Source organism: Symphalangus syndactylus, chromosome 24 (assembly GCF_028878055.3).
Source record: "Symphalangus syndactylus isolate Jambi chromosome 24, NHGRI_mSymSyn1-v2.1_pri, whole genome shotgun sequence".
NCBI lineage: Eukaryota > Metazoa > Chordata > Mammalia > Primates > Hylobatidae > Symphalangus > Symphalangus syndactylus.
This window is the reverse complement of record NC_072446.2, coordinates 51,233,795-51,261,478: the sequence shown is the minus strand read 5'-3', so window position 1 is coordinate 51,261,478 and position 27,684 is coordinate 51,233,795. Positions and strand designations below refer to the sequence as shown.

Here is a 27,684-nt window from a genome sequence, read left to right as displayed (position 1 = left end):
GCATAGCCAAGACAATCCTAAGCAAAAAGAACAAAGCTGGAGGCATCATGCTATCTGACTTCAAACTATACTACAAGCCTACAGTAACCAAAACAGCATAGTACTGGTACCAAAACAGATATATAGACCAATGGAACAGAACAGAGGCCCAGAAATAACACCACACATCAACAACCACCTGATCTTTGACAAACCTGACTAAAACAACCAATGGGGAAAGGATTCCCTATTTAATAAATGGTGTTGGGAAAACTGGCTAGCCATTTGCAGAAAACTGAAACTGGACCCCTTCCTTATACCTTATACAAAAATTAACTCAACATGCATTAAGGACTTAAGACCTAAAACCATAAAAACCCTAGAAGAAAACCTAGGCAGTACCATTCAGGATATAGGCATGGGCAAAGACTTTATGACTAAAACACCAAAAGAATTAGTAACAAAAGCCAAAATTGATAAATGGGACCTAATTAAACTAATGAACTTCCACACAGCAAAAGAAACTGTCATCAGAGTGAACAGGCAACCTACAGAATGGGAGAAAATTTTTGCAATATATCCATTTGATAAAGAGCTAATGTCAAGAATCTACAAGGAACTTAAACAAATTGACAAGAAAAAAACAACCCCATCAAAAATTGGATGAAGGATATGAATAGACACTCAAAAAAAGACATTTATACAGCCAAGAAACATATGAAAAAACACTCATCATCACTGGTCATTAGAGAAATGCAAATCAAAACCACAATGAGATACCATCTCATGCCACTTAGAATGGTGATCGTTAAAAAGTCAGGAAGCAACAGATGCTGGAGAGGATGTGGAGAAATAGGAACACTTTTACACTGTTGGTGGGAATGTAAATTAGTTCAACCATTGTGGAAGACAGTGTGGCGATTCCTCAAAGATCTAGAACCAGAAATACCGTTTGACCCAGCAATTTCATTACTGGGTATATACTCAAAAGATTATAAATCATTCTAACTATAAAGACACATGCACACGTATGTTTATTGCAGCACTAGTCACAATAGCAAAGACTTGGAACCAACCCAAATGCCCATCAATGGTAGGCTGGATAAAGAAAATGTGGCACATATACACCATGGAATACTATGCAGCCATAAAAAAGATGAGTTCATGTCCTTCGCAGGGACATGGATGAAGCTGGAAACCATCATTCTCAGCAAACTAACACAAGAACAGAAAACCAAACACTGCACGTTCTCATTCACAGGTGGGAGTTGAACAATGAGAACGCATGGACACAGGAAGGGGAACATCACACACCAAGGACTATCTGGGGATCGGGGGCCAGGGGAGGGATAGCATTTGGAGAAATACCTAATGTAGATGATGGGTTAATGGGTGCAGCAAACCACCATGACACATGTATACCTGTGTAACAAACCTGCATGTCCTGCACATGTACCCCAGAACTTAATTAAAAGAAAAAAGAAAATTAAGTGATTTTGCTTTTGAAAATTCCTGCTAATGTTTTTCATGCAACATCTCTTTCGTGTGTGGCTCAGGGGTAGAACATTGCACCAGGGTTTGCTCATGGGTCTCGTGTCTCTTCCTCCTCCCCCAGCAAATGACGGCTGCTTGGAAACTTTTATAAAGGAAGTGGTTGCTTTGTGGCTGATAGATCTGAAGGTGAAGAGCTTCTGGCCAAAATGATTCAGCAGCAAAACACTCCCCTCCCCAGCACCATGCAGACAGCCCCCTAGACCCGCCCCTGCCCCATCCCACAGTGGTTTGCAGGGTGGGGTTCCATGCTGTGGCCCCGGCACCTGCCCCTGGGCTGGGACAGACCACTGCCCTGTGCTGCCCGAGAAGGCTCAGCACAGGCACCAACCACTGCCCGGCACTGCCCCATGCTGCCTGAGAAGGGTTGGCACAGGCACTGACCACTGCCTCCAACTGCCCTGCGCCATCTACCCAAGAAGGCTGAGCACCGGCACCAACCACTGCCTCCAACTGCCCCATGCTGCCTGAGAAGGCACTGCACGGCCACCCCCCACTGCCCCGCACTGTCCCCACCCGGGCAGCCATGCGAGCGACTGGAACTCTGCTGGCCTTCTGCTGCCTGGTCTTGAGCACCACTGGGGGCCCTTCCCCAGGTAAGTGGCGTTCTCCCCTAGCTGCTGCCCCGGGGTCTCTCCCTGAGATTGGCCTCTGGTGCCTTGGGTCTTCCCTAGGGCACTTTCCTGGCTTGGAGCCCCCACAGGACCATGCGGTGGTGAGAGGTGCTGGGAGTGGTGAGAGGGGCAAGGGGCTCCATCCGGCTGCAGCTACCTTTGGGGGTAGCAGGCTACAGGGATGAAGGGTTTGGGGGCTGCCCCAGAAGGCTAGGGGCAAGGGAAACATCTTTTATTCTCTGGCTCTTCACAGAGGTCTGAGAAAGGTCTAAGCAAGGCAGGTCTCCTGCAGCCCCTCTGTGGGACGGAGGCGACAGGGCAGCCACATGCTTGTGGTTAGCCACTTCTATCTGATGGCTTGTCCTTCCTTCCTGCTGGCTGTTGTCCTGTGACTTGGTCCCAGGGACCCTAACGATCAGACTTTTTCACCCTTCCTGAAATCCACTCCCTGAGGGTCAGCACTCATGGGGAGGGGGGACAGGGAGGAAACAGCCACTGCCTGTGCACTGGGAAACTGAGGCACAGCCAGGCTAGGTGATTTGCCCAAGTCACACAGCCAGGGACAACCTGCCCTCCCCCAAAGGGAACTGGGCTATGCCCTCCCTGGCACAGGAATCAGACCAGGATACTGATGGAGACTTGGGAGGCCACCACCTCATTTAACCAGCCAGGAAGCTGGCACCAGAGGGCTGAGGTGACCTCCACCAGCAGACAGGGACAGAAGGGGGCTGGAGCCTGGCCAAAGGGGCCCAGGCGGGGGCTGTGCAGCAGGACCATTTACAAGAGGACGGCTCCAGAGCACCCAAGGAGTCCTTAGAGGGTTCTCACCTCCTCCTGGTGAGTCAGGATACTGAGGACTCAGTGATGCTGGCGGACACTGTGTCGCGCTCCCAGGCCTGGCCTAGGGCAGGTGCTGCGACTGAGCGGCCAAGGGGACAGGGCAGGCTGGAGGAGGGGCCGGGGGCAGCTTCTGCTCTCACTGATGGGAACATGCCACCGCCACCAGCTCTGGGTAGTGCTCAGCGAACATGGAGCTGACCCATGGCAAGCAGAAGGCTGGAGACAGCATACCCGGCCCTGCCTCCCAGCTTGGGAGCCTTCTTCTTAGCTCACGCGTGAAGCCCTCCACCTGCTTCCCAGCCTCACAGGGGCCTCTCCTCCTGGCCCTGTCCTGATGCAGTGCCGCCTGCCTGCTGCCATCCTGTGCCCTACCCCTTCCTGTCTCCAAAGTCCGAGGGGGAAGCAGGGAAGAGAGGCAAGTTCACCCCGGAGAAGTGGCTCCTTCTCACACCTCAGAAAAGGCTCTCCTGGAGAGGACATGGAGCCGGCTGTCCTAGCGTGTCCTGGGATCTAATGAAACCTACTGACTGCTGAGGGGTTTCAGAGCTCTGCTCATCTCACGGAGCAGGCTAGGGACTATAGCAGGGTGACGTGGGAGCCGATGTGCTGGGCAGCTGGCAACGTCACTTTCCTGGGCGGTGTTCCCGGCTCCTCGCTGGTGTGTAATGCTGCACCAAGCCTTTCCTTCCATTCCCAGCAGACCTGCTGTCGGCCACCAAACCCCAGACAGAAGCTCCAGAGCCCACGTTCACACACACAGAGCGGGCCCTCAGCCTCAGTCCTACCATCCATGAAATGGGAAAATAACTGCACCCCGTCTCCGGCCCTGGGGAGGCTGAACAGAGGTGGCTCGGGGAAGGCACAGGCATGGAGGCGTACGGGGCGTGGGGTGCTCTCCGCCGGCCTCAGCCCCCTGCTCTGTCTAGTGCAGGCCCTTCTGCCGCTGTGCTGGTGACAGCCCCCAACACCCTGCACAGGTGCTGTGATCATTTCTGGTGCTTCCAGCAAGGGCCTTCAATCTTCGGCTGTACAGGGAGGGTGCTGGGAGGCCCCCAGTCTAGTGGCAAAAAAGAGGTGGGAACCTGGGCCCCAGACAGAAGCATGCGTCCTGCCCCCACCCCATGACTCCTACAGCCCCTCCACTGCCTCCTCTGAGAATAAATTACAGAGCCTTCCTCATGACTGAGGGGGCTAGGGGGCGGGGAAAGCAACACGGTGGTGCCGTCTGAGCATCTGGCCTCTCTCCACACCCACACACTGAACTGCACAGACCGCAGCACTGAGCCCCTCAGGGCACCTCCCCTCCCTGAGGCTTTCAGAACCTAGGAAATTGCCACACTGGCTTCCACTACCCTTTTGAAAAGGGCTGTTTCTTTCTCAATCTGATGGGCATCTCTTCTGGGAAGCTCTGCCAGGTGCCATGTCATCCTCTGTCCCCTCCACTCTAGCTGCAACGGCCCATCTGCCTGGACAGGGGCCCTGGGGTCAGCTTCCCTCTGCAAGGTGATGTCAGTGCTTACTTCCCAGTAGCAGAGAGACCACTTGCAGCCCGGGGACCTCCTGCCTCCTGGGGAGCCCTGGGAGCTGCCACAGACTGAGCCACCCTCTACGTGGCAAGATTTGTTTTTCCCAATGGGGACATTCATTTGCCCTGAGACCCCTGCTGTGGCCATGTGCATTTTGATATATTTGATAATGATTACAGTATTGCACATCATTTATTGACAAGTGCTTCGTGTATGTTGCCTCATATATTCTCACGGTCGTCAGCATCCTCATTTTACAGGTGAGGACATGGAGGCTCAGAGAGGTTAGGCAGCTTGCCTGAGATCATACAGCCAGGGAGAAGCAGAGCTGGAATTCAAACTCCGGGTATGTCTCAGTGGGTTAAGGTCGGGACTGATCCTGGGAGAGCTCAGTGTCCTGTCTATGCCAGGGGCATGTGTGTGCCCTCAAAAGATAGGCTCTGCCATTAGCCATCAGGCAGAGACCCAAGAGCACAGCGGGCAGGTGTGGCCCCAAGGACCCAGGCTCTCTGAATTTTGATGGTGTCACGTGAGAGGGCTTGGGGTGAAGCGTCTCCAGGTGGGTGGAGTGAACACCAGCACCTCTAAGCTGGACATGCACCCCCCACAACACCCCAGTGCTCAGGCACAGCCACGCAGACCTTATGCTCTGGGTGATGGGGTCCGATGGGGCCCCTCTCAAAGGGTCTCCCCACCCAGCTCAGTACTGGCCCATGGAAAGGGCACCCCCTCAGGTGACACAGGGAGGGACACCAGCAGGGACCATCTGCGTCCAGCTCTCAGCACCCAGGTCCCCATCTCAGGGACGGTTTCACAAGCAGGGGCTTCCCAACCTCCCGGCCACAACTAGAACACTCCTGAAAGAGGGAGGTGGTGGGCAATGCCAGCCCCTACTATGCCCACCCATTTTCCTACTAAAGGCAGGTGGGAAGGGTCTGCCTGGTGCCACCACAGCGATCCCTCCCCATGCTTTCTCTCTTCTCAGATCGGCTTAGTGCCAGCTCTACCACTGGGCCAATGCTCTGAAGACAGGAATGTACCCGGCCCAGGGCATGCCCAGCAGCTGTCAGAAGCTGCAGCTCCCTGCTGCCTTGGGCAGAAGCCCTGGCAACTCCCCTGGCCCGGCAGCTTCACATCTGCACCCCAGTGAATGCTGGTCCTCGGGCGACCCGATAGGTCTGTGCCCCATGCACACAGCCAGTCAATGCTCAGAAACACAGGGCTGCAGCAGAAAATCAGGGTGATCGCAGGGTCACCGGACAAGGAGATGGAGGAAACTCAAATCCATCTCCCCGAGGACGCTGGGGCCCGGGTTTTTAAGGGTTCTGGAGTGGCCGAAGTGTGGAGATCGATAGCTGGAAGGGGCAGCGTGATGTCACAGCACACAGAGAGGAAGAAGCTGTATTTTCGTGATGATCCCGTTCCTCCATGGGGGGTTTCCAAACTGGTTGCTGGAATTGGGATGTGAAAAACATCTTGGGCCAGACAGCAGCCTGATTCAAGCTTAATTATAAATATCTTTCTGTCCAGAACCTGGCATGCAATTCTTGTCAACCTGCAGGGACAGTTTCATTCGCCTTCCTGTGACCATGTGTCCTGTGGCCTGCTCAGCACCTGGTATCATCAGGCCCTGCCCGCCCCTGCCCCACCTCCAGCTTCTATGTCTGGAAGCTCCCTGCCTGTCTCAGGCACGGCCCACCTCCCCTCCCACCCCGCATTAGAAGCAGTGTTGGGCTGGGGTCAGGCTGCCCCGGCAGGCTCCTGGCACAAGCCTCGCACATGGCAGGTACCCCACTCCCCTCGAGCAGGCCTGGCATGCCCCAGGCATTGTTTCTATACAGACGAATTTTATGTGCCTTTTGTTTCTTCTCGCAAGCCTGATGGTCCGTGGGTTCTTTCTGTTGACGTCATCCTGGCCATCACCACCATCACCCTCTGCACCCAGCAGCAGCCTCCAGCGGGGTCTCCTCAACTCTTCCCAGCACGTAGCTCCCTCCTCCCCTAGGTCAGTTCAGCCACCTTCCAGCTGCTCCCCCGTCCCCTGCCCCTCTGCTCACCCATTTTACCCTCAGGTTGGTGGGCGGGGCCTGTCTCAGAGTCCACCCTGCATCTCCCTTAGCACCTGCCAAACAGTCCTTCTTGAATGAGGAAAAAGTGAGAGTGGTGTTTCGAATTAGTCACACCTGGGTTTAGCGCCCCCCTGCACTCCAAGCTCTTGGTCTCCTCACCTGCATAATGGGCATGCATGAGAAGAAACAGCATCGCGGGGCCCTCCAGACAGAGCAGGCAGAGGAGGAGAGCACCCATTCTCCTGCTCCCCACCTTCAGCTGCACTGAGCAAACCCAGAGCCCCCTCCCTGGGGGTCCTCTTCACGGTTCTTTGACTCCAGCGGAGGCTCTCAAAGAGCTGCACTCGCTCACCACCTGCTGGGCCGCTTGTTTTCTTCCCTGAAGATGACTGGCCTCTTTGGGGTGTTAATTCTTAATGATCAACATTTCCTTGTTAATTTCTCTTAACAAATCATCCTAAAAATAGGTTTGACTTTTAAACATTTTTAGATTAAAAATTGAGCTTTTAATATCTGTTTAGACAACTGTAAGACAGTGAAAGGTTTATTGACTTGAAGCCTACATTTTAGGAAACATGTAGTTAAATAAAAATATACCAATTTCAGTATTTTTCATAACCTTTTTTTGTAACTTTACCACAATCTTTTAGAAACTAACGTCATGAGCTTGGAAGGGAAATTTATCTGAAGTCCAGCGTAAACTGAGTTTCACTTCATTTTTAAAATTCTGTTAATCTCAAGCAAAATTAAATACATTTTATTTAAAAAAAGTTAATAGTGGTTAGCTTTAAGATATTAAGAATAATTATTTTTTGTTATGCTCCTCTGTATTTTTCAAATTTCCTACCAAAAATAGGTAAGTTTATAGTCAGAAAAAGCCATAAAATGTAGTTTTTACGAAGAAAACAATGGACAGCCATATTAATGTAATGTGAGGAAAGAAAGCAAAAAAAAAAAAAAACCTCTAATCTCTGATAGCAAAAATACACTGAACACACGCTACCCCTTCCACACACGTGTCTCTTTCTTTCTCTGCTGTTCATATGACAGTGATGAGCAGAAACCAAGCTTGTTTCTAGAAGAGTTTTTTGTTGTAACTAAAAGCCACATTCAACTTCCTGTCATCAACAAGCACAAGGACCAGAAGGAGCTGCCTTTGGCACTGGGGCCCCCTCCTTCCTGATGGTAATACTGCAGGTCCCAAGGGACCCCTCACTGCCAGCACCAGTGTCAGAGTCACCTGAGAGCCCGGGGAAATGCAGCTTCCAGGACCTCCCCTAGAGGGCCAAGCTCAGCCCCTGGCGTTCAGGAACAGAGCGGTTTCTGTTCCATCTTCAGAGGCCTAAAGTCTTAGTCTTCTTTTTTTTTTTTTTTTGAGACAGAGTCTCGCTCTGTCGCCTAGGCTGGAGTGCAGTGGCGCGATCTCGGCTCACTGCAAGCTCTGCCTCCTGGGTTCACGCCATTCTCCTGCCTCAGCCTCCCAAGTAGCTGGGACTACAGGTGCCCACCACCACGTCCAGCTAGTTTTTTGTATTTTTAGTAGAGACGGGGTTTCACCGTGTTTGCCAGGATGGTCTCGATCTCCTGACCTCGTGATCTGCCTGCCTCGGCCTCCCAAAGTGCTGGGATTACAGGCGTAAGCCACCTAAAGTCTTCTTAAGCAAAGGCTGCAGCAGTTTCAGGGGGGATGTGTGTGACACTAATTACTGTGAAGGACAGTCCCAGGGCATGCCAGCGCAGGACACAGCTATCCACCAGCACACAGGACCAGCACGTGGCCAGCATTCTCTATGGGGTGGGGCACCGGCACTGCACTGCTTTTTTGGGATGGAAGGCCAGGCTCCCTGGGCTGCTAAAGCACAAGGCAGGCACAGTCATCCAGAGCCCAGCCATGAAGCTCACCTTCTGGCCCAGAACCAACCACGGGACAGCCATTTGCCAGACGGCCTCCCTTTACAATGGAGACTCTTTACCGAGATGGGGCAACAATCCCAAGGCCACAGAACTTCCAGTCCCATGCCTTCTCTGCCCACTCCCGGCGCTGCACCACCCAGCCTCGGGGTGCCACGTGGTGACCAGAAACCTCATCATCCTGTCTACCCTTGGTGGGGTCTGGTGTGCACCCACAGACATCCAGGACCCAGGAAAGGCCTCTTGCAGACCTCATGCAGCAGTGGGAATGGCCTCCTCTGGGGCCCTCGCTCTGAGTTGACACTGACGTCCTGGCAAGGCCTCCCTGCCGTGCCCAGCTATGAAGCCTGTCCCCTCCCATTCCCCAATCACGCTGCCCCCAACACCCTGGGGCCCAGCTTTCCATCCAGTCCATAGCAGGCACAAAGACGCGTGTCCTGCAGCCTCAGGCACAGATACTAGGGGACATGACTGTGGGGGAGGCCCCCGATGCTGCTTCCCCATCTTTTATCCAAATATAGCCCTCCTTGGTACAGGAAGGGCAGGCCTCCCGACCCCAATGAAGCTTTTGGACACAGTGCACTGTCACTCATAGGAGTGAAAAGACTGTCCCCAGAAAGTCAGGAAGCAGCGCAGGGGTACCACATGCTGCAGGCTGCCAGGAGGGGTGGCCTCCTGGCAGCTGGGCCTGACACTGAGAGCGAGGCGGGCAGAAGGCCTTGAGACGAGGATGGCTCCATCTCCTTCCGGTGGGAGGCACTACCTCCATCCACCACCCAGAGGGCCAGGCTGGGGTTGGCTTTCCCTACGTCCTAAGGCTACATCCCGTACTGAGGATCTCACCTGTGGGACATGTTCTGCTTTTAACACTTACGTTGGAAATAACCCTGGGTTCTGAAAGTGTGGGACAGGTTCATTGCACCCCCTGGCACCTGGTCCTCAGTTCTGAAAATGGAGAAATAAATGCACTGCAGGGGTGTCGGGGGGGACAGGTGAGGGGGCAGGTGAGGAAGCAGGTGAAGGTGCAGGTGAGGGGGACAGGTGAGGGGGGCAGGTGGGGGGACAGGTAAGAGAGGACAAGTGAGGGGGGCAGATGAGGGGGCAGGTAAGAGAGAACATGTGAGGGAGGACAGGTGGGTGGACAGGTGAGGGGGCAGATGAGGAGGGACAGGTGAAGGGGGGCAGGTGACACGGGGCAGGTGGGGGGCCAGGTGAGGGGTGGGTAGGGTGGGGGCAGGTAAGCGGGGACAGGTGACAGGGGCAGGTGAGAGGTGGTGCAGGTGAGGGGTGGGTGGGGCCAGGAGACACACGCCAGCAGAGAATTGAGCATCACGGAGGCATGAGGCGTGACACCTGGACTGAAGGCCCCGCTAACATCAGTGTTCTTGTCTGGTTCTTTGTCTCTTTCAGATACTTGTTCTCAGGACCTTAACTCAGGTGTGAAGCCAGGATTTCCTAAAACAATAAAGACCAACGACCCAGGAGTCCTCCAAGCAGCCAGATACAGTGTTGAAAAGTTCAACAACTGCACGAACGACATGTTCTTGTTCAAGGAGTCCCGCGTCACAAGGGCCCTAGTTCAGGTAACGGTCTGGGTTCTGGTCACGTCACGGACACCCCTGGGAAGCCGAGCTGCTGCAACACGACACCTAGGAGAGCAGGGCGGATCTAACGTGAAGTCCCTCGTGAGTGCAGAGCTCTAAGCAGAAAGCAGACGCACATGGGGTGGGAGTGGACAGCAGCAGCTTAGGCCAGCATCCCCCAGGGCCAAGCACAAAGGTTCCACAAAGCACGCGGCTCCCGGGCGGTTACCAGGCCCCTGGCCCAGAGCCTACTAGGCATGGGGTAAGGAGGCGCCAGGGCCCTAATGGGGCTCCTGGAGGCGGGCGCCAAGGCTGACAGGGAAGAAAGCCGCTGTCCAAGGAGCTGCCCCTGCTGGGACCAGGGTCCTCACCCGGCCTCACCCCTCACGTGCCCTGCAGCCCAGAGGTGTCCTTGCCACTTTCCCCCTGGAGTGCTCACTCACGTCCCAGAGTCCCAGAGCTCTGCCCAAGCCACTGCCCTTTCCCTGACTCATTCCTACTGCGCCCGCTCAGCACCCTTCCTCCTAGGGGACCCTCGTCTGTGTCCTGAGAACACCCACTTGCTAATGTGGGATGCAGGCTGTGGATGACACCCACCACCGTGTGCTGGTGCCTGTAAGGGACAGAAGCAGCCCTGTCCAAGGCAGTCTTCACAGTGTTCACGGTTATGCTGGGTCACAGGGAGGGGCGATTTTTATAATCTAATTATTTTTGACAATTGCAAACTTGTGAAGGGCAGCATGTTTTCATAGGAGAAGCATGCTACAGAAGGCAATGTGGTGTGTAGCCAGGGTCCTCGCTCCGCAGCCTGGCCTCAGGGACAGTGGATCTTCCCTGGGTGATGCAGGCCCTCCCTCCTTCTCTGGGGAGGCCAGTAGGATGCCCTGGGTCTGAGTCCTCGGGGTTCTCTGGGAGGGGACTTGGAGGTTGTCCCTCTAGCTTGGCGATATTGGGGACAACGTAATTCCCCTAGAGCTGAGACTAAAACCTGAGGAATTTTTCTTCAACTCCTCTAAGACCACAAATGAGAATGAACAAGGCGGCTGCCATATCCAAGTGGAGAAGGGCTGTCCAGAAACTCAAAACTCCCGACCCCAGGAATGGAGAGGGGAAGCCCGCAGACCCCAGGCCTGACACAGAGGCCACAAGAAACAGCCATCATGGGGCTGGAGTGAGGGCTGCAGGGCGGGCTCAGCAGGGCATGCAGGAGACCTAGTGTGACGTCCCTCCTGAGTGCAGAACTCTGGGCAGAAAGGAGACATCTGTCTCAGGAAGAGGCACAAACCCAGCATGGGGCAGGGAGGGGAGTGGGAGGGGTCTGCAGGCTCTGCTGTAAGCCCGAAGCATTGCCCCAAGATGCTGGCCCACTTCCCTTCTCCTCGGTGGGCACCTGCACCACTGTCTTGAGGCCCCGCTTCCTAGTGGAGGAGCCTGCCTTCCCTCCCCTGTGCCCAGTAACCCAGTCCCTTTGCTCCCTCCAGATAGTGAAAGGCCTGAAATACATGCTCGAGGTGGAAATTGGCAGAACTACCTGCAAGAAAAACCAGCACCCGCGTCTGGACGACTGTGACTTCCAAACCAACCACACCTTGAAGCGGGTAAAGCAGCAGGCCTTTCTCTCAGATGCGCCCTCTCTTCCCCAGCCCACTCCATCCCAGGGCTGTGAAAAAACACCCTGTCACCACGTCTCTAACGCAGCGCCCCAAACCTCACCCCTGAGGAAGCCAGGCCTCCCGGACTCCCGCACGACCGAGGACCCGGGAGAACAGAAGGTAGAGCCTGTGCCAGGAGCTCCTCAGACGACATCCTCCAGTCCCAGAGGCGGAGACACAGCTCTGGAAGAGCGTCCTGGGGTGTGGGTGGGGAGGGTTAGAGTAAGAAAAGCTTTCAAACAATCCAGAAATTATATACATATATCATATATAGCATATGTATACATATGATATATCATATATAGCATATCTCTGCAGAGAGAGCAAGAGAACAGGAACATAGCAACATTCAGCAATTATAGAGGTGAAAAACATATCTTCTTAAATCATTCTTTCAAGTTTTCTGTAGGTTTGAAATTTTTCAAAATGGAAAATAGGGGCAGAAAAGCTCCTCCGTGAGGAACACCCCTCCACGAGCAGAGGGCTCCCCGCAGGGAAAGTCTGAGCTCTCAGGTGTGCCCTTCTCTGTTTCAGACTCTGAGCTGCTACTCTGAAGTCTGGGTCGTGCCCTGGCTCCAGCACTTCGAGGTGCCTGTTCTCCGTTGTCACTGACCCCTGCCTCTTCAGCAAGACCACAGCCATGACAAACACCAGGATGCACACTCCCTGTCCCCTCCCACCCGCCTCATGACCCAGCCTCACAGACCCTCTCAGGCCTCTGACGAGTGAGCGGATGAAGTGCCGCTGGGTCACCGCAGGACAGCTGGAATGGCAGCATGGTAGCACCTCCTAACAGATTAAATAGATCACATTTGCTTCTAAAATTAACTCCTGTTTCTGAGGCTGCGCACCTAGGTTCCGGGTCTGGGTGTAGGGGACTGAGTCAATGCAGGGAGTTGTGAAACTGAGGGATGATCCCCTGTGGCTACAGGCCCCCAGGAGAGCAGGGCTACAGCTCTGGGTCTGAATAATCGGCAGAGCTGTGGGTGGGGACCCTGTTGGCCACTGGGCGCCTTGGCCTGTTGTGATGAACATAGCTGGGAATCAAGATGAACAGCCAGCAGCAGCCATGCCGGCCTTTTTAGGGGAGAGTCAGGAGGTGAGGCAAGCCTTACCAGGGATCCCCCTTACCAAGGGGTCTCACAAGCTGAAGTTACTTCCTCTGGGGGCCTGGCCAGCCTGAGCTGCTAGCTATAACCCCCCGAAGCCCAAAGCCCCAGAACAGGTGAGCTGTCCACACCAGGAGCAGCAGGGCCACAGCTATGCCTCCCTGAGGTTCAGGCCTCCCAGGGACTGCAGGAGTCCCAGCAGGACTCCCTGCTGCCTGAGTGGGGGCAGAGCAGCAGACCGCTCCCCAGAGCCCTCCAGAGAGGACGCCCCACTGAAGATGACTGTGTTGGGGGTGGAGGAGGAGGGAGAGGCCACCGAGGGCTGGAGGGCACCAGGATTGGAAGAAGACTGGAAGAAGTGCCAGACCGGGCTACCTTGAGCCCTGGGCGCCCCCAGAGGACTCTGCTGTGCAGCCAAGGTTCGAGTCAGTGCTCTGCCATGATCCATAGGCTGCAGGGGCCACTGCCCAGTCAGGCGCTGTCGCCCTTGCTCCCAGCTTCACCCGCGCTTTCTCCAGTCACATCCCCGGGAGGCTGGCTCAGCTGTGCTAGCTGTGACTCTGGCAGTCACTAACCTAACCCCTTGGAGCCTCAGTTCCCATTGGTGCAATGAGGCCATGTCTTCTGGAATCATTAAGAGTCAGCGTATGTGAACAACTTTCAGAACTACAGACCACTCTGCAAGTGTAAGCTGATGATAAAAATCTCAAACTGAGATCTCTGTCCTGTGAAACGTAACAGCTGAATCTTGATGGAGTTTCTGTAAGGGATAACAGAGGCACACAATGAGTCACCTGATTAAGAGCATGTTAGTAATTCACGTTAGAACGAATCCCTTTTATGTTTACAGCAAAAGCATATCACATATTTAAACCTAATAAGAAGACTCTATTTCACACCTCACCATGTCAAATTACCAGATAAGACACAGGAAATGATACTTGGAGACAGAAAATCAACAGCTAAGTCAAAATCAAGACTTCATTGCTGAAAACTGTGAAAAACAATTGGCCACCTTCTTTATATTTGTGAAAATTAAGCACTGAAAGCAAAGCTCTCTGTTCTCAATTTAAAAAGGGAAGTCTACCTATAAGCCCAGAACATTTAAATAGTTTGTATGACAGAATGATTAGGTATTATCTTATTTTCTTTGTATAATTGACATACAAGGCACACCATTTGTTACTAAAAGTATTTCTAATGAGCACTAATTTTCTTTCCTATAGAGTCACACAAAAATGAGTTGTTTATCTGACACAATGTGGGTCACACCAATTAGACAGAAGCCAATCTTTGCCTCTGTCCTACTGGTGCTGCCTCCAGGAGCCAGCCTGGAGAAGCAGGGACACTCCTGACTCTCTTCCCCCAACACGGGGCCTGGCCAGCGCTGAAGGAATTAACCATCAGACTCCCGACTCTCTTCCCCCAACACGGGGCCTGGCCAGAGCTGGGGGAATTAACCATCAGACTCCCGACTCTCTTCCTCCAACACAGGGCCTGGCCAGAGCTGGGGGAATTAACCATCAGACTCCCGACTCTCTTCCCCTAACATGAGGCCTGGCCAGCGCTGAAGGAATTAACTATCGGACTCCCGACTCTCTTCCCCCAACACGGGGCCTGGCCACCACTCAGGGGAGAGGATGGCACAGGAGTCCAAGGCCAGCCAGTGCACACAGATGGTCCCGATGTTACCACAGCTATCAGTTCTCTGAATTTTTGTATCATTACATATTTATCTCATTTTTTTCTTTTATATCTATTTAAAATATTGTCTCTGTGAAGTTATTACAAACATCTTTGGAGACACAATCTCTTGTTACTCTCACAAATACCCAGGAAAGAAAGGAACAGATGTCAGCCCCATTTCATAGGCTGGGAAACAGGAGGGAAGTGTAATACCAACTTATGCCAGAGGGAGTCAACATCAAGAGCAGATGGCCTAAGGCCACCTTCTCCCTGCCTGAAGACAGCTGCCTGAGAGAGGTCCCGCGGCTTCCCTCCTGAGCTAGTCAGATGGACTGCTTGGCCTTAAAACATCATCCTCACCAAAGACAATCCTTACATCAACACCTGATGGAATTAAATTTCAGTACTGTTAATTAAAGTAGAGAAGAAACTCCCAGGCCACACCATCAAAAAAGGTTAATCAGCAGAAATCGATTTATCATTATTTATTATCAAAATCATGACCAGTGTGTAGACATACTTGTGAAAATATACAGCAACTTGGAGCTTATAACACAGGAGCAAAGATGACATTAACACGTGCACTGTTCACATCTTGGGGTCTAGAGGTCAAGAACGAAGGTCACAGACGTTACTAAACGGACCCCTGCAGTAGGTACCGAATTGCAGAATCATCCAATTCCAGCATGGTCAGTGCGGAGATATTCACAGAAAGAACCCAGCCAAGTCCTCTCTGAGCTGCTGGAGTCAACACGCTTTTCATACACACTATGGAGAGCCCACGTCCCACACAACCCTTGAGAACACAGTTCCATGTCTTGGCTTACACGGCTCTCACCGCTGGCCTCAACACCCTCGGGCCATGCTCCCTCTGCTCTTCCATCCCCACCCCAACAAAGGTATGACCACACATTATACAATAGTAAAGAAGGACTTTGAGGCCACAGGACAGGGCCGCAGCAGCAAGCTCTCTGGGTAGTGCGCTACTGCTGCACCCGCCTGAGCCCTGTTCCAAGTGCAAGGAGCTTCCCAAGTCCTAGAGAATGATTGTACTTAGAAAGCTTTGTTTTGTTTTTTTTAAGAGAAAATGGCTTTACATGAATTTATGTTCCTCATGGCAGATATGTTATGCTTCCCTCTAAACAAAAAGATGAGCCCAGGTGGGGCCCGGGCATCCTCGAGGGATGAAGCAGCCATGCCCACCACCCCTCAGGGACTGACAGGTGCATGTGGACACTTGAACCACGACTGTGTCCACAGCTCCTCCTGGACCAGGCCTGGTGCCTGAGTGTGAAGACTCCTGGCCTGCGTGGCAGGAGCAGCTATCCGGGAGGGCTAAACAGCCTGGAGGCTGAGTCTGCAGAGGAAGGGTGACCTGAAAGAGCCCAGGTACAGGTGCCCATCGTGCTCGTGCACCTCGCTGATGTAGGTGGCCACCAGCCCGTCGGGATCATGCAAGCTTCTCCGGAAGGCACCGCTGTCGCTGAGTTCTAGGACGAGGCTGTACCGCGGCACAAACTTCATCACCGTCTCTTGACTAAAGAGCTAGAGGGAAGCACAGTGCAGGGAGAGTTCACCAGCTGGCCAAGAATGCTGTGCGCAGATCAATCGCGCCACCCCCACCATCCAGGAACAGTCTGACTCCTTCCTATGACAGGGCAGCCCCACAGGACAGTGCCCCACAGGACAGCTAACCCAGCTCCCACTCCCAGCCCAGGGGCCCCAAAGCAGGCCCCACCCCAACCCTGTCCCTGTGAAGATCAGGCCAAAGAGGCTCCCCAGCACAAGGACAGCAACGTCCCGGCTGAACCCAGAGAGACACATCACATCCGAGGCGGTCACAGCACTGGAGCCAAGGCTCAGAATGACCTCCACTCACCAGATCACAACCGGCACAGCTTCCCTGGAATACACAAGTCTTCTGTTTAGATTTAAAACATTTCAAATAGGCAAGGTGCAAATGATGGAGATTTGAGAGCAGCTCACGTTCAAAAAAAGCGAGCAGGTCCACAGACCACACAACATGGCTTCCAAAACAGAAAGCAAAATTCCACTGCTTTCCTCAAAGCATGGCGTGCAGATCCTGAGGGACGCCTCCAGGGATGGAGGCAAAAGAGCCCTGGACTCTGTGGTCACACGGGACTGTTGAAGAGTTTTAAGCAGAGAACAGATGGCAAGAGGCGTGATTTCTGGCAGAGCAGAAGGACACCTGGTCGGAAATTATGACAAGGCACTCCACTGCCTAAGACCAAGGAATGGAAATTAACAGACAGATTTCTAGCTTTTAATACAAGGGAAAATACCCAAACAAGTGTCCAACGAATAATGTCTCCCAGTCACTGGAAATGCTGAAGCAGACAGACAAGCTGACTAGACTCTAGGTTCAACAGCGATAGATCAACTGCATTACAGCTCAAAAAATTGCCAAGGTTTCCCACTACCCACGAAATGCCACCTCCTGCTGTTCGGCCGTGGATCCTTCCCACTCTCCTCTCTTCTCTCTTCTCCCTAAGAGATCTCATCCTCTCTCACTATTACAACTAGTCACTTTCCCAGAAAGCTCTCAAATCGCCATCTCCATTTCCAACACCAGTGCTAAGTCTCTCACTGTCTCGGACCCAGGTCTGCCTGGACTTTCTAACAGCACTTCAAATTCAACAGCCTCCCCAGTCTGGACACAAGGCCAGGACCCCAGCCCTCCCTTGATCCCGGTCTCTCTGTGCCCTACAAGCCCAGCTGCCAATCTTGCCATCTGTTGTGTGTGTCCCTGGCCTGGGCCCTGCCCTGCCGCCTCTCCCCAGTCACTGAGACAGCTTCCACACAGGCTCCCACAGCCAGCTGAGCCCTGCTGCAAGCTGTTCTCCTTGCAGTAGCTGCAGTTCTCTTTAAAAACATTCTTTGTACTAAATCACTCCCCTCCTAAACAACTCCATCAGGAGCATGGGGCTGAGCAGGGTACATGTGTGCAGGGGATGGCAGACCATGGTGACCCAGACCAGCCCACTCCACTTGGGTGAGGAAGTGTCCCTGCAGGGGGGTGGCCTGGCATGGGCTCAGGGCCCACAGTGGGTGAGGAGGTGTCCCCACAGTGAGGCCCAGATCAGGCTGTGAGAGCCCATGAAGCTGAGGAGGTGTACACCCAGGGACAGCACGGTGCAGGGATCACAGCCCTTGATGCAAAAGGCAGCCTCCAGCACACGGTCAGGGAGAAAGGGGACAGCCCAGCATGGGGTGCTACACCCCTGGTTGGGGCCATGTGACAGGGCACAGCAGCCACAGATTGGTCACATGCACAGAAAATGGTTGAACAGGTAAACCTAGGGAGGACAATGGGATCCAGGTTTCTCACTGTTAGAGAGGTACAAATAGGGGGAGAAAAAAGGGGAGAAAACTTGGATCAGTCCTGTGGTGTTGTCATGGTTTTCAATTTACAGATGACAGATGCAGGCATAAGCGTGAGTGGCGTGTGTGTGATGTCTATGCATGCAGGTATATGTGAGTATGCATCATGTGCCTATATTCCCAGCGTTGTCCCTTGGGGACCTGGGAGCAGCAACACCCAAGGCAGTGAGTACACTCAGCACCCAGATCTCCTCCACAGGGAACCAGGGCTCCTGGAAGAAATGGCCGATTGCAGAGCTGGAGCAGGGACAATACGAGAGGAAACTGAAACGACTGATATGCTGGAAAGTGAGGAGCTAGCCCAATACAACAGGACATGCCCAAAGGCCCAGAAGCCACACTGAAGGGGCTCCTCCTGGCCACAGATGGGTAATTTGAGCATCAAAATCAATGACGACTGTAACATAATCACCATTAAGAACATGGGAAACCATAAGATGGCACTGGTGATTACTTACAGAAACCACCTCTCTGCGAGCAACTCAGTAATTAGACATGAAAGAACCATGTCCAGGTGGAGACACCTAGCATTCCCTGCCTGAATCAGGTGGCTGGAGTTGCCACCCCCCCAACAGAGCAAACTGGTATCACGCCCTCATGACAGCCTCGCCAAGATGAGCACAGCTTCACTGCTGCGTCACTGCTGCCAACGATGCGAGACCAGAATCTAAACATGAACAACAAACCCTACTGGAGGGACATTCTGGGACACAGCTGACCTGTACACTTTCAAAGGATCAAGGCGAAAAATTCAAAAAAAGACAGGAGCTGAATATCCCCCAGACTGAAGGAGATTAAACAGAGCTGACAACTAAACACCACTCCTGATCCTGGGTTGAATCGTTTGTTATAAAGGACAACACCGGGACAACTGGCAAACTGAATGGGGCCTGCAGACCGGACAGTCAGAGGGGAGCTGTGGGCATCTCTTGGTTTCAATTGGTGGTGATGAAGGAGAACATGCCAAACACATGCTCGGGCATCTGCAGTGAGTGACAGGGCATTAGACCAGCAGCTAACTCGAAAACAGTGCTGGGAAAAAAATTCCTTGTACCCTCCCTCTTTCCACAGCTTTGATACTGCCTCGAAATTAAAAAAAAAAAAATCAGGCCGGGCATGGTGGCTCATGCTTGTAATCCCAGCACTCGAGGCAGGTGGATTACTTGAGATCAGGCGTTTGAGACCAGCCTGGCCAACATGGTGAACACTCGTCTCTACTAAAAATACAAAAAATTAGCCGAGCGTGGTGGTGGGTGCCTGTAGTCCCAGCTACTCAGGAGGCTGAGGCAGGAGAATCGCTTGAGCCCAGGAGGCAGAGGTTGCAGTAAGCCGAGATCGTGCCACTGCACTCCAGCCTGGGTGACAGAGCAAGACTGTCTCAAAAACAAAAAACAAGAAAATCTTCAATGACTTGGATTATATTTTGAATACAACTGAACCTTCTTTCCAAGTCCATGGGGCCGTGGTCCTCCCCGTCACCCCTCCTCACCCAGCTGCAGGAAGACTCTGTGTTCCCTCATGCTTGCAGCCCCCTCCCTAACTGTGCCCTCAATCAACGGTATGTCCTCGTGCCTACATGTGCCAGGCACTGTTTCAAGTGTGTAGGATGACAAATGAACTACACAGAAAAACACCTGCTCTGATGGTATGCATATTCTATTCAGAGAAAGAGACACAAACAACCACCACTCATACTACCTTACACTAGGGGCACTATGTGCAGATTCTCACTAAATGTTCCCAGCACCTGATGAGGCACTATTATTCTTTCTACTTTACAGACACAGCACCTGAGGCAGAGTCCAAGTCCCCGGCCCACGGTCCCACAGCTGGTCTGGCAGCCTCCAAAACCCCTGTTCCAGCCCACCTGCCATTCTGCCTCCCCCTAGGTCCCAGCAGGAACAGATGCTGTCTCTGAAGCCAATAAGGCAAAGAGAAGCACAGATTTCTCAGCAGATTAGGACTTCCCACACGGCGACCCACAGAACTCACATCACTGAAGCCGTGAGCCAGTCTAACTGAGAATGTGCACGCAGCCCCCAGGAGGGGTCCAGACACACAGCCCAGCAGCAGGACTCAGCAACTGCTGCCTGTCAGCCTCAGGACCATAAGCTAGTATTTCCATATCTGTTCAAATACTCAGTATCAATTTCAAATACCTATTCAGCCTGTGACATGGAGCTTGCTGGAAAAGCAGATCTCTGTATTACACAAGTGCCCACGTCAGCAAGTGACCCCTCCACAGTGTAAACGTGCTGAGTTATGATGTGGGGTACTTCATGGAAGCCACTGGGAAAATGGCAAGATTTAAAGGCTGTGTTGAAGGGGCTGTTGTGTTGAAGTGGGCTATGGCTGGCCATTGGTGGGGGTGGGTGACTTTTTTTTAAAAGGGAAAGATTTTGGTGTGGTAAGAGGTCAAAGGGCAGAACTCCATAGAGAAGGGTGCCTGGCAGTGAGGCTGCAAGAAGGCAGCAGGGAGCAGGCGGGACGGCAGCTGTGGTGACTGGGTTACAGGGGTGGCCACACCTGCAGGGAGGGGAGGAAGGGGCATCTGCCGACTCTTTCCCTGAGGAGGCAGAGAGGAGGGTGGAGAGCAGAGAAGGTCTGGCACAGCCATGGCAGATGGAGGAGCGAGACTGACAGGCACGCGGATGCCCAGAGCCACGATAGTGAGGGTGGCAATCAAAACACCCAGAAACAGGGAACCAGAGACCGACAGGCAGGCAGATGCCCAAAGCCGCAATGGTGAGGGTGACAATAAAAACACCCAGAAAAGGGGAAACCATAAGAACCAAAGGGTCCAAATGTTTAAATCTGCATTTCAGATGAAGAATGAAATGTGTTTCTAAGTGTCATTCAGAGCCAAATACTACAAGCAGAACTAGATTTTTAAGCCATAAGGTTAAAAAATATGATTCAATTCATTTCCATTTTCTTTCTTGGAGTAACAGTTTTTATAGTTACCTTAAAAATCATCCTTTTAATCCAGGGTCTCTCAGATAAGAAATCCAGCATGGAAAACCCAGGGTTAGGGCGGATGGTCGACATGCCGACCCAGTACCCCCCAGAGCTGCTGGGCCGGATGTTGTCTGGAAATCCAGGCATGTTCTCCACAAACAGATCAGCCCCGCCCTTCATTAGGCCAGAAACGTAGACTCTGAAAAATTCACCCAAGCAGACAGTGAACCATAGCCCCTCAATTTAAGAAAAAAATTTAAGCCAAGCACCAAACTGGTCTTGGTCCAAACATATATATGGGAAGTGCTCTAACTATGTCCATCATGAACAAAGGCACAGCTGCTGAGAAGAAACCTTTGTGCACAGGGCCCAGCATGAACACAGGGGAAGCAGGTCGGGGGAGGACCAAGGCCCTGCCAGCAGGGGAATGGGGCCCGGACTGCACCAGTCGGCCTTAAGACACTCTCCCAGACTGCGACTCGCAATGGGAGAAAGAAAGCACACCTTTGAATTTTCTTTAACATGCCGTGTAGAAGGTGCGCTGCTGCCTCTGATTTCCGTCGATCCCATTTCCATGCCCACCCCACCCCGGCCATGATGCGCTCTGGCCAGCAACTGACGGCTCAGCTAATCCCAAACACACCTTCGTATCCTGGCCATCGTTGTTTCTGCCACCAGGACAAAGTCTTCTGCAGGAGACAGCTGGACTCCATTCGGGAACCGCAGCTGGTCCAATAAAACTTTCACTTCCCTGGTCACAGTATCGTACTCCAGCAGGCTGTGGAACACCAAAAGCAAAGGGTTATGGGGGAGAATCCCTGGCTCCCACTCTGGGCCTTCAGGGTATGGGCCTGCCGAAGGTGACTCCACCTCACCCGGAGCAACAGGCCCTGGGTCCCCTGCTCAAACTTGATTCGAGGCTGGCCCCTGGGGGCCCTTCCCCATCCAGAGCAGATCCAGTGTCCCCTCCAGAGAACCCCAAGGTCAATTCTCTTGCTCACCTGGGAGCCAGACAGGAGTCCCCCTCAGAGAGGCAACCCAAAGCCCAGGCCTGCCTCCGGGTTCTCTCCCGACTGCCTAGACTTGCACCCTCAGACGGACTGGCCTGTTTTATTTCCTCAGAGAAAACGAAAGCATCTTGTTCCATTTTGTGACATCCTTTACCTGCCTCCAGAAGCCACTAAGGTCCTGTCCTAGAAGCGGAAATATGATGCTGGAAATACTCCCTTGGTCCCTAGAAGTAACAGGCTCTGCTGAAGCAGCTGGCCTGGCTGGTGAACTCAACAAATGGGAGACCTGGAGCAAGGCCTCACCGCCCGTCATCTGTGCCCTCCATCACCAGAAGCAGGTAGTCTCGTCTTTGCCATTTGCTGCTAGAATCGGTGAAATAAATCTTCCTCCCATCCTGAGTGACCGTAAGATCATTCACAAAGGACATTTTCTTCCCCTCAATGGGTGTCTCAGAGGACAGCAGCAGTTTCACTTCACCTGAAGTTTAAAAGGAGAGAAAAAGATTGACTTGAACTAGGAACTTCTCAATAATTTCAAAATATTAACCAGCCTAACTGATTTAAAAAGAAAAACTGAAACTTCTCCATGTTATTTGCCAGAAGATTTATTCCTTTTTATAGTAAAAACGATATTAGGTGTTAAATGATTTTTTTTAGACTAACTTCATTAAAGGCAGAACCTTTTCTACAAGGATGAGGAATTCTTTCTTTTATAAGGCCAACTGACTTGATAACATCTATTGCAAGTGTTAGGCAGGCTTTAGTTCTATTTGTTAGTTCTATTTGAGAGAAATATGACATTCTACTCAACTGCTTTTGGAAAAAAAAAGCAGTAGTAAGTTTTGAAAAGTAAGAGAAAGAACATGGATTGAGTGCTAAGCACTCTCGAGGTGTGATCACCTTTAAACCTTCACAACAATCCCACGGGCAGGGCTACTATGACCCCGATTTGATGAGGAAGCTGGGCACAGAGCAACCCAGGGACCTGCAGTCGCAGCTGGTGGCCAGCAGAGTGGAACGCCCCCAAGCAGCTGGGCTGCAAGGCCTATGTTCGGGCCCCCATGCACTGCATAAGACAACGGACTCCTCCCCAGCAGGAACCTCCACTGAGACACACAGCACGTATTACAGCCTGGTCAAGGGGACTCATGAGCAGTCAGGGGAGAGAAGAGGAGGAACTACAGGAGAAAATAGAAAGGAAGAGACAAAGGGGAGGGCCACAGAGAAGAAAAAGAGAGAAAACAAATAGACAAGATGCAGAGAGACACACAGAAAAATAAAGACAGAAAGAGGTCTAACTTCCTCAAAGTAAGTCCTTTTGAGACCCTGTGGCTAAAATATAAATACTAGGAGGAAATTAGGGTAAGGGCCAAATGGAATCATGGGTAGGGAGTTTTCTGGTGTTTAAAACTAGCTGACTTTTGCAGGCAATGTTTTCAGTACTGTTCAGTGAATAAGAAATATCAGAGTCTTTAGTAGACTGTTGTTAACAAATCTTATTAAGTCTACACATACATACATTGTTTAAAAGATCTAAAATCTTCATAGAAGAAAACAAGATATTGTCACATACGTTTCCAGGGATTTACTTCAAATAGTCCCTTGTATGCATCAGCCACAAAGAGAGTCCCATTGGGCCCTGCACGGACACCCAGGGGTCTCCCACACACAGGCTCATCATCTCGGGTTTCTAGAAAAACAAACAGATGGGGATTGGTAGCTGGTCCCAAATTCTACCTGTGCTGTCCTCAGTATCCAAGCATCTCATCCATCCCTTCCCATACATCATGCTGTACAGAACAAGACAAGACCATGGCATTAGAGCTACAACTGCCCTGTAGGTGCTCACTGCAGGTGCTTATTGCAAGGTGTTCATTGTGGGGTGCTCACTGCAGGTGCTTACTGCAGGGTGTTCATGTGGAGTGCTCACTGCAGGTGCTTATTGCGGGGTGCTTACTGCAGGGTGTTCACTGTGGGGTACTCACTGCAGGTGCTTATTGCAGAGTGCTCACTGCAGGTGCTTACTGCAGGGTTTTCACTGTGGGGTGCTCGCTACGGGTGCTTACTGCAGGGTGTTCGCGTGGAGTGCTCACTGCAGGTGCTTATTGCAGGGTGTTCACTGTGGGGTGCTCACTGCAGTGGTTATTGCAGGGTGTTCACTGTGGGGTACTCACTGCAGGTGCTTATTGCAAGGTGTTCACTGTGGGGTGCTCACTGCAGGTGCTTACTGCAGGGTGTTCACTGTGAGGTACTCACTGCAGGTGCTTACTGCAGGGTGTTCAAGTGGAGTGCTCACTGCAGGTGCTTATTGCAGGGTGTTATTGCAGGGTGTTCACTGTGGGGTGCTCACTGCAGGTGCTTATTGCAAGGTGTTCACTGGGGTGCTCACTGAAGGTGCTTACTGCAGGATATTCACGTGAGGTACTCACTGCAGGTGCTTATTGCAGGGTGTTCACTGTGGGGTGCTCACTACAGGTGCTTACTGCAGGGTGCTCACTACAGGTGCTTTTGCAGGGCATTAACTGTGGGGTGCTCATTGCGAGTACCACTGCAGGTGTTCACCATAGGTGCTCACTGTGGGGTGCTCACTGCAGCTGCTTACTGTAGGGTGCTCACCATGGGTGCTCACTCCAGGTGCTATTGTAGGTGCTCAGCATGGGTGCTCACTGCAAATGCTTATTGCAGGGTGTTCACTGTGGGATGCTCACTGCAGGGTGCTTACTGCCAAAATGGCACGGAAAAAGGCAGATTAAAGAACTGATGTAGAGTATAATTCCATCATACATGTGGGTGTGGATGCCCATGAACAAAAGGATTTCTGAAAAGTCAGCCACTAAAATGTTCAAAACAATTACATCTGAAAAGACTCAGGTGATTTTTATTTTCTCCTTTGTACTTTTGTGTTGTTTGTGTTTATTAAAATGCATCACTTTAATAAAAACATTCCAGCTATTAAAAAATAGTAACTATTAAGTCTATAGACTATCAGTTTTAAACAGTGAGTCTTCTACTCTAGTTTTCCAAAATTTGAATGACTTAAGGATATTCTCACTTACAGGGCTGAAATTCCTGAGACCAAAGCAGAATAACACTTACACATCCGAGTAATGACAAGGCCACCTGCTTTTCTACAGCAGCACTGTGATAACACCTATCAGCCTCTGACGTACCACAAAGGTAAACAGGGACCCCAGTAAAATGGTGAGGGGGGAGGCCCACGCAGTACCAAGCAGGGGCCATGGCCACTGCCCAGCTGCAAAATGGGAACTGCAGGTGACCATCAGGCACCGTGAGGCCCAAGGACCACCAGGCAAATGAAGAGCTTGTGGTGACATCATGTTCCATCTACTAGATGGTCGGAGGTTCTTTTTCTCCCACAGGCATTCTAGGGAAAAGCAGTTCCACACAGCCATCCGACATTTTTCTGAAAGACTGGAAGAGACACGTCGAGGGATTATCACCAACTTACTGCAAGGGCCCGAACCAAACCGGGCAATGGTCTCTATTTCACCATTTTCAAGTTTTACGACCTGGCCATCTGCTGTCCCAGTAAACATCACATCTATTTAAAAACAGAAAAAGGAGGAAGAGCAATGTTAGCCTAAGAAATGTGACTAAGCCACATTCTCCTGCAAGAGGACTTGTTTGTGTGTTCCCCCTGCCCCTCTAGAGGAAATGCCAATTCTCAAGATGAAAGAGAAGCAATTTCTGGGAATATAAAAAATCCTTAAAACTTAAAGCGATAAAACTGCGGGGGCCTAGGGAAGCAGCCTGTGGGCGTGAACCTGACTCAAGAGCAAGGGTGCAGCAGATACCAGTCAGTGATGAGAACTGTGAGGATTTTCTCCAGTCCTGAAGCACTCAAGCTGACACTCAGCACTTAGGGGCATGAGTTCATATTCACCTCACATCAATGTCTGCTGCTGATATTGATTATATCCAACTAAAGGAGAACTGCCAGAAATCCTTCAAGAGAAAATTACAGCACATTAAGCGCTTACTTCAGCAGCACATATACTAAAATTAGAACGATACAGAGAAGACTAGCATGCCCCTTGAGCAATGATGATACACAAATTCATGAAACATTCCTTAGTTTTCAAATGTATATTGCAAACTCAAGGGTAACCACCACTACAAAAAGTAAAAAAAGAAGTATAACTGATATGCTAAGAAAGGAGAGAAAATGGAATCATATAAAATACTCAGTTTAAAACTACAAAAAACAAAAAGAGTAGAATGCAAAAATAGAAACAAAGAATAAGGGCAAAGAATAGAAAACAGTAACAAATACGGTAGATATTAATCCAATATATCAATAATCACTTTAAACATAAATGGTCTAAATATACCAACTGAAAGAGAGACATTGCTAGAATTATTCAAAAAACAAAACCCAACTCTATGTTGTATACAAGAAACCCACTTTAAATATAAAGACATATATAGATTAAAAGTGAAGGGATGAAGAAAGCACGTCATGTTAACACTAACCAAAAGCAAGCCAGAGTAGCTGTATTAAATTCAGACAGAGAAGACTTCAGACCAAGGAAAGTTATCAGGGATAAAGAGGAGCATCACACAATGACAAAAGGGTCAATTCCTCAAAAAGACATAAGAACCTTTAATGTGTATATGCTTCACAATACAGCACCAATATGTGAGACAAAAACTGATGAAACTGCAAGGAAAAACAGAATCCACTATCACAGTTAGAGACTTCAACAATCTAAACAAGAATAATCACATGATCATATCAACAGATACAGAAAAAAACACCTAGTAACATCCAACACCTATTCATGATTAAAAACTCTCAGCAAGCTGGGAGTAGAGGGAAACTTTCTTAACTTGATCAAGAACATCTATAAAAAATCTACATATAACATCATACTTATGGATGACAAACTAGAAGCTTTCCTGCTAAGATCAAGAACAAGGCAAAGATACCCCTATCACCACTCCTTTTCAATATCATACTGGAAGACCTAGCTAATGCAATAAGACATGAAAAGGAAACAAAAGGTGTACAGATTGAGAAGAAAGAAATAAAACTCTCTTTGTTTGCAAGTGATATAATTGTCTAGGTAGAAAATCTGAAAGAATCAACAACAACAAAAAACCCTCCTGGAACTAAGCAATTATAGCAAGGTTGCAGGATACTGCAAGATAATGACTCACCTTCCTTTATACTAACAATGAACAAATGGAATTTGGAATTGAAAACACAACACCATGTACATTAGCATCCAAAAGACTGGCATACTTAGGTATAAATATAATATAATATGCACAAGGTCTATATGAGGAAAACTACAAAATTCTGATGAAAGAAATCAAAGAACTAAATAAATGGAGAGATATTCCACGTTCATGGATAGGAAGACTCAATATTGTCAAGATGTCAGTTTTTCCCAACCTTAATCTATAGATTCAATGCAATCCCAATCAAAATCCTAGCAAGTTATTTTGTAGATACAGACAAATTAATCCTAAAGTTCATATGGAGAGGGCAAAGACTCAAAATATCCAACACAATAATGAAGGAAAAGAATAAAGTCAGAGGACTGAAACTACTCAACTTCAAGATTCTCTATAAAGCTACAGTAGGCCGGGCGCGGTGGCTCACACTTGTAATCCCAGCACTTTGGGAGGCCGAGGTGGGCGGATCACGAGGTCAGGAGATCGAGACCACGGTGAAACCCCGTCTCTACTAAAAATACAAAAAATTAGCCAGGCGTGGTGGCGGGCGCCTGTAGTCCCAGCTACTCGGAGAGGCTGAGGCAGGAGAATG

The 27,684-nt window shown here is 50.9% G+C and overlaps 2 protein-coding genes and 1 non-coding gene across 4 annotated transcripts in view; 2 read left to right on the top strand and 1 right to left on the bottom strand.

Annotated features, from left to right (window-relative positions):
• The first annotated feature begins 1,649 nt into the window (after window positions 1-1,649).
• On the top strand, window positions 1,650-12,620 carry CST7 (cystatin F). Its single transcript, XM_055265571.2, has 4 exons — window positions 1,650-2,126; window positions 9,901-10,073; window positions 11,555-11,671; window positions 12,260-12,620. Exons 1-4 carry the CDS (start codon window positions 1,991-1,993, stop codon window positions 12,335-12,337), a joined length of 504 nt encoding a protein of 167 aa, XP_055121546.1. The 5' UTR covers window positions 1,650-1,990; the 3' UTR covers window positions 12,338-12,620.
• Window positions 12,621-14,990: 2,370 nt separating this feature from the next.
• APMAP (adipocyte plasma membrane associated protein) overlaps window positions 14,991-27,684 on the bottom strand; it is a 29,910-nt gene continuing 17,216 nt past the window's right edge. Inside the window, exons 4-9 of one of the 2 annotated variants that reach the window (XM_055265640.2) lie at window positions 25,360-25,452; window positions 23,464-23,580; window positions 22,194-22,368; window positions 21,524-21,658; window positions 20,887-21,079; window positions 14,991-16,065 (exon numbers count right to left, since the gene is read on the bottom strand). In XM_055265640.2, the coding sequence (XP_055121615.2) occupies window positions 15,856-16,065; window positions 20,887-21,079; window positions 21,524-21,658; window positions 22,194-22,368; window positions 23,464-23,580; window positions 25,360-25,452 (923 nt within the window). In that variant the 3' untranslated portion in view covers window positions 14,991-15,855. The remainder of the gene's footprint in view (window positions 16,066-20,886; window positions 21,080-21,523; window positions 21,659-22,193; window positions 22,369-23,463; window positions 23,581-25,359; window positions 25,453-27,684) is intronic. The other variant, XM_063633437.1, reaches the window with a different exon arrangement.
• Window positions 25,884-25,990, top strand: LOC129474983 (U6 spliceosomal RNA). Its single transcript, XR_008654722.1, has one exon. It is a non-coding gene; the product is annotated as a U6 spliceosomal RNA (small nuclear RNA).